Source organism: Sceloporus undulatus, chromosome 5 (genome assembly GCF_019175285.1).
Source record: "Sceloporus undulatus isolate JIND9_A2432 ecotype Alabama chromosome 5, SceUnd_v1.1, whole genome shotgun sequence".
In the NCBI taxonomy this organism is placed as follows: Eukaryota; Metazoa; Chordata; class Lepidosauria; order Squamata; family Phrynosomatidae; genus Sceloporus; species Sceloporus undulatus.
The window spans coordinates 8,120,882-8,134,833 of NC_056526.1; the positions used below are offsets into that span (position 1 = coordinate 8,120,882).

Sequence of the window (13,952 nt, forward strand, 5' to 3'; positions counted from 1 at the left end):
GAAAATATCACTTGTTACACCAGACTAGGGATATATGGGGTGTATTAACATCCTCTTCTTTTTGGTAACCAATATGTGATATTTGGGCTTTTATTGTTTGAAACACAAATGGGCCAGGGTTTGGACTGAGATGTGAATTTACACTAAGAATTAGGACTGTGGCAGCAAAGAAGTTGCAGGTTGTCTCATCCCACAGCTTGGAAAAGTTACTTTTTGGACCATGGTTCCCAGAATATCCCAGCCACCATGGCTATTACAGGATCCTGGGGGGTTATATTCCAAAAATGTAACCCTCTCAAACTCCCTCTCTTTTCATGGGCAGAGAAAGACTTCAGGTCATGGCATTAAAAAAGTAAAGTGTATCATACCAGACAAATTCATGGCAAACAGAACAGAATGTGGGCTGCGGGAAGAATGTAGCTGTGAACTCATGACACTTGACATCATGAATCTTGGCTTGCTTGATGGCTCCCCTGCGCTGGTGTAGAGAGAAAAACCCTTCCTTTTCACAGTCTACAAACTCTGGATCATCTGGTGGAGAGCAGAAAAAGAGAAGTCAAGTCGCTGAAAGAAATTTCATCGTCAGGCTATTATCTGAAATAGCCTGTATTTAAATCAGCCTGAAAAGTTGTCAACTTCCCAAAATGTCAGTAGAATTGTCTGATGGTCTAGCTATTTTTGGACTGCACTACTATGGCCTGCAAAACAGGAGGGAAAAAAAAATCATATATGCCAATGCTGTTTCCACCACAAAACACTTCCTCTCTGTAGAAAAAACGAAAAGGTAAGTGAGAAATAGTCTTACTGCCTTTTGTCCTTGGTGTGCTAGATTTCTAAGCGCAGGGGCCATTAAGCATGAATTCTAGCTCTGAAGTGGTAGCTTCAAAACAAAAATGATGAAGACAATGAAATCCCGCTAGTTGTGATTTTGATTCTCAGCAGCAGCCTGTAATGACTGATGAAGACACTCCTTTCTTCTAGGCAAGGAACGGAGAACCTCTTTTAGCTTGAGGGTCAAATTCAGTTTCAGAGAAATTTAGTCTAGTAGTAGGAAGGGTAAGAAACAGTGTAGTGGCTTGACCATTGAGACCAGGGTTCAAATCCTGGCTCAGGTATGTACAGTAAATCCACTGGGTGATATTGGGCAAATCACATTTCCTCAGCCTCAGAGGAAGACAAAGGCAAACAAATCTTGCCAAGTAAACCCCATGATAGGTTCTCCCTAGGGTTGCCATGACTTGAAGGCACATAGCAACAAAGGAAGAGTAAAAAACAAAAGTGGGCTGAAACCGCTAGCATATTTTAGCTGAAACTTCATATAGTTGGTAACTGAGCCTTAGCAGAGGTGATTCCGCCTTTTATGATGGGAAGAGAAGCAAAAATGATGAAATGTATGCATTTTGGAAAATTTTCATAAAAAACGAACTGAGCATCTCCAGGATTGGAAAATATTTATAGATAACTAGCACCTTTGCACAAGACCAGCGTGGAGAATTATCTGGGAGTATAATAAAGTTTCTTCTGGGAGTACATTTTTTATTTGATCTGGAATTTGTCAGCAGTGCTTAAGGTGAGTTCAGACCAGAGCTTGGACAAGTTGAATTGTTGAAGATTTAACTCATTACTTTTTGGAGTGCCCAATTTATAAAGATAGAAGAAATGCCTTATTCAAAGACTTAGGTTTGGTACCAAACAACTCTCAGTCATATTTGATCATTTTTTTACAAGGGGAGACCGAAACAAGCATTTCTGAAAAGGTAGCCTGTTTTGCTTTTAAAGCATCAATTATAAGGAGGAAGCTCTGTAAAGACGATGGTTGGGTTACAGGATAGATTTGTACCCCAACTATTCTTGAATATCCTCAGCTTTGCAAACCAATGCTATATAGTCTTAGTGTATCTGGTCCTTATGCCTATTTAGATTCACCTGAGCCCTCATTTTTTTAAAAGAGGATTTTAACTTTGGAATGCACTCATCCTCCCTCCCATAGCTACACTCCTGGCTGGGAATCAATGGAAAAATGAGGTGAGTGGGCCGATCCTATATGTAAAACCACTAATATAGATTAAGTAATGAGCAGTATGTGTGAAAGTCATGCTGAGATGGAATCTGCAAGGCCATCCTGTGTCACTCACAGCTCTAGAGCATTTCAGTGAAAGTGATTCAAATATTCATGAAGGACAGACTGAATCCATGTGTAGGTGTACATGTACTATTTTAAATTATATTCCTGAAACTTGAGATATAAGTGATGGTAACAAGCTGGTGTTTGTGTGCTTTAATGGTCTCCAAATGCTCTACAGGCACAAGATCCTGTCTGATCTTGGAAGTTAAACAGAGTCAGCCTTGGTTGGTACTTGGATGGGAGACTGCCAATTAATACCAGGTTCTGTAGGCTCTATTTCAGAGGAAGGAACTGGCAAAAACCACATTGGAATATTAATTGCCTATGAAAACCCTATAAAATCCATGGGGTCACTGTAAGCTGACAGACAACTTGAAGGCACATGACTTACACTCCAAGATTGGAAAGACAGCTATCCATCACTCCATATTCAGAAGGCAGGCAATTGTATTTTAAAGGAGTCATATTCAAGGAAATGTACTTTTTTGAGCTTATATTAATGTATATAATCCATATGCCACATTCAACATTTGCCACTTCAGCTTCTTGGCCTCACCGTTTGCTGGAAAATGGCATGGGATTCCATTGGCTGGAACAACTGAGAAAGATATGCTAAAAACAACTGAAATAAAACTGGAATATTTTCACTTGCCTGTAGATTCCAGGAAGTATTTTGCATTCAGTAGCATTCTACCTTGGGGCTTAAGTTCTAGCTGAAAAAAAGAAGAGGAAGAAAGGAAGGACAGAAAGAAATTATAATGCAATGAGATACTGACCATTTTATGAAAGAGCTTAATGGAAAGATCCCACAAAAATCTGGCTGAGATGTACAGTTCAAAGAAAATTGTGGGGAGAAGAATGTTAACACATTGTGTTTTCATTGCCAGAACTAATCCCATACCTATCATGCTGTCTTAGACAGCATGGCCAAAAGGCACTTAAAATGCAGGTGTCCACATGTAGGATATCATCTGGGATCTATGAGGTTTTATTCTGAAATGTATGGAATCAGTGTGGTGATAGCAAATGTCAGGAAACAGTCCAGCAAACAGCCCTGTAGCTACAAAAATTATTGTCAGAGTTTCTAGAGGAGATTGCTGTGTTAGTCTGTTGCAACAAAACAAGGACTCACGGGGCACCTTTGCCACCAAGAATTGTTATAGTACAGGTTGAGTCTTCCTTATCTGAAATGCTTGGGAACAGAAATATTTTGGATTTTAGGATGTTTTGGATTTTGGAATATTTGCATATACATAATGAGATACCTTGGTGATGGGACCCAAGTCTAAATCTGAAATTCATCTATGTTCCATACACCTTGTACACATAGCCTGAAGGTAAATTTATACATAGCATTTAAAAATAATTTTGTATTTGAAACAAATTTTGATTTGTGTACAGTAGAATATCAGAAAGCAAAGGTGTCACTATCTCAAACAGTCATGTGGACAATTTTTGTAGTATTTTAGGTTTTGGAATTCTGGATATGGGAGACTCGACCTGTATAATTTTTTGTGGAATACCCTCCACCTCATTAGATGTGTGAAGTATAATCTCAGAGCAGGAAAAGGAGCTGTGCAGCACTCTAGATATTGTTGGATCACAACTTCCAGCAATCCTAGCCATGGTGAAGAATGCTGGGAGATGCTACTGAGTGACATCTGGAGGGCTGATGATTCCCACCCCAGTATTAAAGGCACTGACAGAACTGCATAGCATTTTTGCATAACATTTCACAGATGAAAACTGGGACGTGTGCAGTCAAAACGGCAAAAGTTATTAATGAGGAAAAACAACAAGGTAAAAGAGGATGCAGTAGTTTTGCTTTTTCCTGAGGCTACTGGGTAGGGATTTTGCTCTCCAGCCTGGGTGGTTTGGGTTGAAGAGAATTAGCCCCTGGTCCCATGCAGTTGCCCACACCTGGTATAGATGATATTGGAAGACTGGACAGGTGGGCATCAGTCGAGGGCCACCACTGGCTCGTGGTCCAGGGACTTCATTATTGACAGTTCAATTCGGTTAGACATTTACTCGCAGTTCAATGCTGAGAAGTTTAAGTTACTATTACTACCATTCTTGTTGTGATATGCCTTCAAGTTGTTTCCAACTTATGATGACCCTTAGGAGAACCTATCTATCTAATTCTTCACTTGTTTTGTTCCTATATACCTAAAACAAATAACTTATACACTTTTCTCCTTGCTCTGTGAGGGCATCTATGCAATTTTAAAAGTGCAATTTGTATCCTGGGATTTCATGGGGGAAATTAATTTTTCCAAGGCTAAATGTCCTGTGCAGAAAATATATATCTTGCACAAAATGTATGTGTTTTCTGCCCAGAAAATACATGAAGGAAACGTACATGTGGTTTTTCTGTGCATGAAAACATATGCAAACACAGAAAAACCCTGTGTAGTTTTCCTGCACAAAACCATAGTATTTTTTTTTACAGAAATCAGGATGTTTTCTGTAAAATACAAAATTTCTCCACAACAAATCCATGTGTATTTTTGTTCAAGCAATTTCCTCTAAACAAAATCTTGAAGCGTGAAGGATCTTAATGGGTAGTATCCTTTCCCAAGCACTGAGAAACTGCTTTCCACTGAAGATGGAGGGCAAATTGGCTTTTGGTGCCTAATCTGTATTTCAAAATGCTGACCAGAAGTTTTATATTACTGCAATACTAAAAATTTAGCAAAGAAATCTTATTGGGCAGCAATGCCCTCATCTTGCTCCTCTTTAGATATACCCCTGTGAGTATGTCAATATGATCCTCACAGTATCCTTCACATCCCTAACACGTTAAGTCCTTTGTATCCATGGAATTTTTATCCATGGGGTCAAGCATTCATGGCTTGAAAATACTTTAAAAATATATAAATTCCAAAAAGCAAACCTTGATTTTGCCACTTTATATAAGAGACGCTATTTTACTACACCATTGTATTTAATGGGCCTTGAGCAGCCACGAATTTTGGTATCCACTAGGATCTTGGAACCAAACCCAGCAGATACCAAGGGCTCTGTGTACATAAGCATTCTTGGTGTGCAATCACAGTGTAATTGCACACATGCATCAAAATCCACTTCCTTGGTTGCATCTGATCTCTGTAAACTGAAAAAAATCTGCTAGTTTTTAAGGCTGCCAACCCCCAGACTAAATGGTTACCCCACTGGAAATTGTTACAAGAGTATGTCACTAATGATCTTCAGAATATATTGCTACACTTGGAACAAGATTTTATGCCAGCGTACTTCAAAAGCCTCCATTGCAATTGCCTCATGGTTCAGTGAGTTCTGTCATTAGATTTTTGATTCAATTTTGGGCAAGAAAAGTCCCCAGTGGTCCATCCATGAATTTAAGCACTAGTCACTTTTATCACTGCTGATGATTCTCTCCTCCCATTGGGGTTTTCTGTTGAAGCCAAGGTTATTACAGCAGCCTTCTTCAGACTAAAGAAACTCTGTGTTTCAGCCTTGCAGGAACAGCTGTTATAAATGGAATATATTCTCCATTGCGATGAATATGGATGGCTTTTATCACAAAGCACGCACATTGGCACACACACCATTCAAGCCTATGAGGCTTGAATATGCGCGAACCTCAATTTTCACAGGTGGAGGGGGTCCGGAACGAAAACAGAGGACCAACTTTATATTAAAATGCTAATTAAAACATTTAGGTCACACCCTCCATTAGAGTTATTCCTAATCCATTTACAATAGAAATTAAACCAATTTGCAATACAAATTAAATCCCTGGACTTTACAACTATTTATCTCCTACAATCCACATGACCAAAAGGAGGAGTAGCCTGCCTGGATGGATCTCCCTCCATACCATCTTAATAATACCATCCTGACAAAGTGCAGGCCTGTGACTAACATCATTATACTTTTCTTTCTCCTGGATGATTTTTTAACACCTTTGCCTGATGAAGAGGCCAATCGAGCTTCAAAAGCCTGCATCATGTATTTTGTGCATTTTGGTTGGCTCCATTAAAGATATCACTGTTTTGTGCATTTGGGGTGTTACTGTACAAAGCTATAACAATTAGAGATACCACAAAACATTTAAGAAGGTAATACGTACAGGACAATTAGATTTCAGTTAAAAGAACACAGAAGAAAAAAGTCACATCCAGTGTTTAAAATACAGCATCCTTAAACTACACAACATTAAAATGGCCAAAGGTCAAATGTTAGTCTATTCTTATTTTACTTTAGAGTAGGAATGGGGAAGTAAAGCATCCATGAAGCCTCTGGGGGCCTCTAGGCGCCCTAGGCTCAGTTTTTGCCCTCACAGTGGGCCTTCCACATTCACTAGGGTTAGGGGCACAAGACCCCTGTGAATGTGGAAAAATCGCAAATTAAAAAATGCTTTTTTAAAACCTGAGACAACACCTCTCTAGGAATCTCTATGTCCTCCAGGGCAACTCTATGGTCAACATCTGGAGGCAGTTGATCACAGAAATGTGCTGGAGGACATACAAATGCCCAGAGAAGTATTCTCTCTAGGAATCTCTAGCATGGCTTTTGTCAGAGGGTGACCACAGAAAGATGCTGGCGGGCTTAGAGATTCCTAGAGAGAACATATTAATCAAATCAGTGGATAATCAAATCTTCAAAAGTCAAAGCCACAGACGTGGAGACTGTAGTCTCAAGGAAGTGTGGGAGACCATTGTGCCATATTAAGCCCCTCATGTATCTAATCATTTTTTAAAAGGAGACCAAGCAGACCATTCCACCATTCCATCCTTGATAGCATAGTTCAACTGTACCTAGTCTGTGACAAAGTCCTTCTTTCTATCTGTCTTCCTTTCATCAACATTCAGATTCATTGCTTGACCCCTAGATTCTTATATTAGGAGACACAGAAGGGAAAACTTCTCTCTCAGTATTTTGCCCATATCATTCATAATTTTAGGCATTTCTATCATGTGCTTCTAGCTGGGACTTTCCCAAACTTTTACTTGTTTATTTTACCTTTTTCTTAGCTGTCTCTGTGTGGTGTGCCTTCAAGTCATTTCTGACTCACAGTGACACTATCATGGGATTTTCTTGACTAGAGTTGTTCAGAGGAGGTTTGCCATTGCCTTCCCGGAGGCTGAGAGTATGTGGCTTGCCCAAGGTCAGCTAGTGGGTTTCATGGAGGAGTGGAAATCGAACCCTGGTTGCTAGAGTCATAGTCAAATGCTCAAACCACGACATCATGCTGGCTCCCAAAATGTAACCTTTCCTTGCCAGCGAGTTGTGACACCAGTTATTTGAATTGCCCTCTTCTGTATCTTTTACAGCTCTTTATTTTTTTTCTCATGTTGGAGGCTGGTGGGTTCCATTATCATAGAGACCAAGAATTCACTGTGAGTTTCATATCCTCCAACTGTCATGAATTGGCCAGGTTTGTGTCTCATCCCACTTTTTCAGCCAATTTTAGAATGCCCAGTTTCCCTCTCCTCATCCCACTTTCCCTCTTGGTTCTCAGTTTACTTCAACTGCTGCAAACTGAGTGCAAATCAAAATGCAAAAGTAGCTGATACTCAATTAATCCAAAAGTGGAGAGGTGAGAAGGGGCAGACTCTTGCTCTTCTCTGTAGACTCAGACAAAAGCAAACTGCAGCAGCCTTTCCTGGCTTATATTTTCTTCCTCATTAATAACCTGGCCATCTTGACCACACACTGATGTTGCTTGGCCACATGGGTCCTGGTTTCCATCTGTGAAATATTGGGGGAATATGGGGCTTCAGCCTGACTTTTAAAGGAATTATCCAAGGGACTGAACCCAGTCATCTAGGCAGGCTAAGCACCTTAAATGCCATAGCTAAATGCAATGGGATGCTGGGATTTGTAATTTGTTATGGCACCACAGCTCTCCATTGGAGACAGTCGAATAGCTCACAAAACTACAAAACCCAGAATTTCATAGCATTGAGCCATGGTAGTTAAAGCACTGCATTATTTTTGTAGTGCAGATGTAGCCATAATTGCTACCAAGCCCCTTTTCAGGTGCTAGGTGAGTTCTTTCTAGTGGCACTGGTCTCAGCAAATATCATTTGGACACGTTACTAGGAGAGAAAGTGGTCCCTAACGTACCTGGGTTTTAAGCCATGGAGGACTTTCAAAATCAAAAACTGGCACCATTACAAGGAAGTAATCTGAAGCTCTTGCACTTACCCAAATTTCTGTCTTCCCATTATTCTTCTTGCATTTTTCTGCAATGACATTGAGCTCTACAGTTGTTTCGGAGACCATCTCTGCACTCTTATCCTTCACAACAATGTGCATGACCCGGCCCTTATGGATGTGGGCATCAAAAGTGCTGTTCCAAGGTGGATACATGGTGGGCTTCTTCTGGATGTAAACCTGGCCATTCTCTAGGATGAGAAGAAGTTCTGTCTTGATTTCAAGGGTATTAGCAGTGTGTATTGAACTTTGCAGTATAACAAACCCAGGGTGCAGCTAACTGGGGGAAGATGCAATTTTCCCTCAAAATAATTCTGGTCCCTGATGAAATTATCCACCAGTCCCCAAATTTAGCAACTTGAAAGGCAGAAGAAATTTAGAAAATTCTGCATTTAGAAATACAGTTTAGACATTTAAAAAAAGGGGTCAGCAAAGTTTCCAACGGAATGTGAACCCAGCAAATATAAAAGTTCTAGGTGTGAACCATTTTCAGTGTTTCAGTCTCTACAGTGTAGGAAACAAATATAAAATAAGTAATGGATGTTACAGAATCTAAAGTGACCTGTTTGTACCACTGTCCTGTTGCACTGAGGAATTCTAGTTATCTGGCTCATGTGTGTTCGGTTAAATGTTCGTGAATAATTTTGCAGCTGTTTTAAAACATGCTGTAAGGCAGCCTGGAGGGTTGTATCTACACAGGAATAAAAAGTTTTTTCTGATGCATTATTAATACCAAAGTAGGCAGCAAACAAAATTCCCCGGGGAGACTTTTCATAGAAGGGGTCAAGCATTGTAAAGACTCTCTACCTAACTTATTTGTATGTCGGTGGCAGGGGTTCCAGAGAAGAGCCCAGGGCTGCTGCTACACTGAAGAATTAATGCTGTCACTGTTTTAACTTTTATAGCTCCATCCTATGGAATCCTGGGATTTGTAGTTTGTTGTTGTACCAGAGCTCTCTGACCAAGAAGGCTCAATATCTCATAAAACTACAAATCCCAAAATTCCATAGCTATGGCAATTAAAGCGGTATCAAACTGTATTAATTCTACAGTACAGATGCATCCTGAGATGTAGATATGTAGGGATTATGACTTCCAGAAACTTTCACCCACAGACTGTACTATGAAGTAATATTTTGCTGCCTCCCCCAACCCCCAGATAGTATGGCTGAAGATGTACAATGGGTCCTTCGTATCCACTGGGGTTTGGTTCCTGGATCCCCCGTGGATGTTCAAGGACCATCAAATACATTAGCATAGTAAAATGGTGTCCCTTATATAAAATAGCAAAATCAGTTTGCTTATTGGGATTTATATAAAGTCAGCCCTTTGTACACACGGATTTCTTATACATGGATTCAAACATCCACGTTTCAAAAATGTTCAAAAAAAGTATAAATTTCAAATATCAAACCTTGATTTTCCATTTTTTATAAGGGACACCATTTTGCTATAAGTCATTATATTTAATGGGACTTGAGCATCCACAGATTTTGTTATACACAGGGGATCTTGGAACCAAACCCCACTGTATAAGAAGGGTCCACTGTATAGCCTTCGTATCCTCAGGGGTCCATTCTGGACCTCCTCATGGATTTGAAAAAATGCTGGACATCAAGCCCCATTGTCCCCAATAGCAGCATTACATGTGTGAGGTGGTTTGCTATATGGCCAACAAGAGCCAGCGTTGTGTAGTGGTTTGAAACAGAAACCCACTGGGTAACCTTGGGCAAATCACACTCTCTGAGGCTCAGAGGGCAATGGCAAACCCCTCTGAACAAATCTTGCTAAGAAAATCTTGTAAGAGGTTTGTTGTGACTAGTCCTCTGGGAGATCAGGGTTCAATTCCCCATGGTGCCACAGAAACCCACCGGGTAAACTTGGGCAAATAACACTCTCTCAGCCTCAGAGGATGGCAATGGCAAACCCCCTCTAAGGAATCTTACCAAAAAATCCCCATGATAGGGTCACCAGAAATGACTTGAAGGCACACAAGTTTTAAAGCAGAAAGAATGGACTCGGGTGTTGCATTGTTTTAAAAGTCCTTTAAACACTTTTAATCTCTTTTTAAAAACTGTATTTTATTCTTTTAACAAGCAATCTATTTTAATATCGTAATAATTTAATTCCATTTCAATGTATCCATTTGGTATGCTTTTAATTGTACTGTTCTTTCCACATTGTGAGCCACTCTGGGTCTCAGGTTTGGGAAAAGAGCAGGATGCAAATAAATATAATAAATAAATAAATAACAGGTAAGCACCAACATTTTCAACTGAAGCCAGATGCAAATAGGCAACTGAGAATTTGCTCCAAACAGATGTGGTGCAACGCCATTCCACTTCACATCACTGTGACCAATCTACCAGCAGCGTTCAAAATTAATTGGAGCTTCTGGCCTGTCTTCAAAGGCAGCCCCATGCTGAGCTCATTGTGGTGATCTAGGTTTGTTACCAAAGCACAGGTAACTGAGGTTAGTTTAGAGAAAAACAACATTTGGTCTCTGGCAGTAAAGGGGCAACCAGCAGAGTTCAAACACACACCGGATGGTTACAGTGTGCAAGTGTCAAAAACGTGACAGTGCTCAAAAGAGCACAGTTCAGGTGACCTGTTTGGACACAGGCAGTCTTGAAAGAGCAAATGGTTTTTATACTCGACAGACATCATTAGCAATGAGAAACCTTTCCTGTGAAGGAGCAGTGGTAGCACTGCATGCCCACCAGCTCCTACTCTACACAGAGATGTAAGGTGAGCAGCAGCTTTAATAAAACATTAGTACTATTTGCACAACAGCGTAAGATCAGCCTGTCCTCCCAAACACACAGGCAAGGATGAAATGTAGTGGTGCACTGCAGAACAGCCCGTAAAAGCATGTAAAATTGAGAATGCATGAGTTGCTTTGCTCTCTCTGATGATCTTGACTACAGACCAGAGTCCTCCGAAGAGAACTGAAACTGGTTTATAAAAAGTATGGTGATCTAGTGATAAACGCTGACATTTACCACTACATCATACCCACAAAAAGAAAGTCCAAAAAGTATAGATAGCTGAAAGTATTGTTGATTCATATCAATAAATTCGTTTCCATCTCCATCAAGGGCAGGTCCTTTGTAAACCTCATGGGTTTTGATTGCTTACTAAAGACCAAGGGTGCATCTACACTGTAGAAATAAGGCAGCTTGACACCACTTTAGGTGCAGCAGCGCCATCCTATGGAATCTTGGAATTTGTCATTTTACAAGGTCTTTACCCTCCCCCTCCCCCCGCAAAGAATATCGGTGCTTCACAAAACTACAAATCCAAGCCTGTAGGATGGAGCCATGGCAGTTAAAGTGGCACCAAGCTGCATTATGTCTACAAGGTAGATGCAGCCCAAATTATACTAAAATATTTCATCTTAAAGTCCAACCCCACCCTCACCTACCGTGAGGGAAGGGAAGGGGGAGCCCAGGAGTTGCCAGGGATTAGCAAATGATTTCATTGTCCTTGCTAATGAAAATGTCCTGGCACTTCATTGCTATGAGCCTTGATTGTGTCACATCACTGGAGGAGCATAGCTTTGCATGGTATACGGAAAGAATGGGGAACTTAAGATCCCCAAGGACAGTCTGCAATGCCCAAGCTGGCTAAAGCTGATGGAAGTAGAGCTCAATAATCTGTGGTTACAGGTTGCCCTCCTGGTGTACAAGTACAAACTGAAGGTTATGATGACAATGAGTGACTTTTGGTCGAAATTAACGTTTTGGGAAACAAAATATTTAATTATAAAAAAAATCAAAGCTAAAACTATTAGGAATTAGCTTTCTTTAGCAGAGTAGCAGGAAAAACATGCCCCAGTCTGATGCTATTTCCACTGAGTACTGAAACTGACTCAAAATAAACAAGGCAGACAGTTTCAGGTTACAAACTTTGATAAGATTACTAATGGCTTTGCATTTACATATGCATGGGGAAGCCTACATCCTAACTGGTGGCATCATTAGGGGTGTGCATTTGGTGCCGGCTGCACTGGGTGACACCCCAGCAGGGTGGCACATCTGGTGGGCCTGCTAGGGCTGTTGGGCAAGCGAGAAAGGGCATCATGTCCCTTTCTTGCTTGCCCTGTAGCTGCACAAAACCCTAAATAGCCATTCAGAGGCCACAGCAACATCCCTCCTTAAGCAGCGGATGCTCAGATAAAAACAAACTGCTGCACTCTCTCTTCACTTGTGAGTTCTTCCTCATTTTAATAACTTTGCCATCTTAACCACACTTTGATGTTGCCTGGCCAGACATGCCCCATTTTTCATCTGTGAAATATAGGAGGATGGGATTCGATTCCCTGCTCAAACCCACTGGATGACCTTGGGCCAGTCACTCCCTCTCAGCCCCAGAAAATCCCACCGTAGGTTCACCTTGGGGTCACCATAAGTCAAAAATGACTTGAAGGCACACAACAACATCAACAACTCTAGCATCTGTGGCTGGCATCTTCAGAGAAGATCTTCAGAGAAAGATGCCAGCCACAGATGCCTGTGAAACATCAGGAATAAACACTTCTAGAACACAGCCACATAGCCCAAAAAACTCACAGAAAACTATGGATGCCAGCGTAAAAGCCTTCGACTTCACAACATCATAATCATCATCATCATCAACAACAACAACAAACTCCTTCTTTAAGGCTAAGCCAATAATCCATAGAGGTTACATACCTACAAACTCTCCCCACGTTTCAAATGTATGTCCATAGGCTGAATGCCTATATAGAGCTAAGGACTAGCATCTTCCAAAGGTATTTCTTTGGACACCTTCAGTCTGTGTAAAACGAACATGATTCTCTAAAGACACTTAGACGTTGCTGGCTCTTTGCCTAGCAAGACATTATGAACTGTGTGTCTCTGTTGGCGGGAGGAGGGAAGAAGTATATGACGTTCTCTGACCTTTCTCTGCACAATTCTGTGTTTTTCTTAATACACAGAGGCTTATTTTCAGCTTGACAGCATTCCTGGATTTCTTCACGTTTTTAACACAACAGCATTTTTTTTTTAAAAGGGAAACCTCTCATGTTTTCACTTCTCTAGCACCACTCCTTCAGTGAAAAGGGCTGTTTTGATCACTTTTAAAAGCCGAGGGGCAACTTCTTTGTATCTTCCATTTGTTGGGGTGAATGGAAAAGATCCACGTTATTTTCCCTGGACTTAAAACTGTCTCCATGAGATAGTCCTGTGCTAAAAACAAGGGGCACTAGCCTGAACTTTAAAATCCATTGGTTTCCTCTTCCTATCTTAAGATGAGAAAATCTGCATGGGGAAACTAAGAGGTGGGAGGCTGAGTGGGTAGAGAGAAATTGCTTAAGTCCCTTCTGGTCATTTTGAACTTTAAAAACATAGAGTCACAGAACCACTGCTGTCAGGAAATGGTCTTTTGTAGATCCTATGAGTCTTAATTATCCATTCATAAAATCGTACAGACATTATAACAGTCATCATTCTCCTCAAACTCTTTTTTTTTTAACTTTTGAGAGATAAGATTATAGCAGAACTTTTTTAATACCTCAGAATTTAGCAGCCAGAATAGCCAGCAGCTGGTGAATTCTAGGTGTTTGGGGGGCTTTACTGGCCGGATCGGGGCTGAAGCAACCTCATGCTGCGGTCCCATTCCA

General features: G+C 40.7%; 1 protein-coding gene across 3 annotated transcripts in view; it reads right to left on the minus strand.

The window, feature by feature from the left end:
• The window catches only part of PRKCQ (protein kinase C theta), a 60,808-nt gene that overhangs the window by 23,443 nt on the left and 23,413 nt on the right, over positions 1-13,952 (minus strand). For all 3 annotated transcript variants that reach the window (XM_042470326.1, XM_042470325.1, XM_042470327.1), the window contains 3 exons: positions 8,300-8,499; positions 2,778-2,838; positions 369-531 (listed from right to left, as the gene is read on the minus strand). In XM_042470326.1, the coding sequence (XP_042326260.1) occupies positions 369-531; positions 2,778-2,838; positions 8,300-8,499 (424 nt within the window). The remainder of the gene's footprint in view (positions 1-368; positions 532-2,777; positions 2,839-8,299; positions 8,500-13,952) is intronic.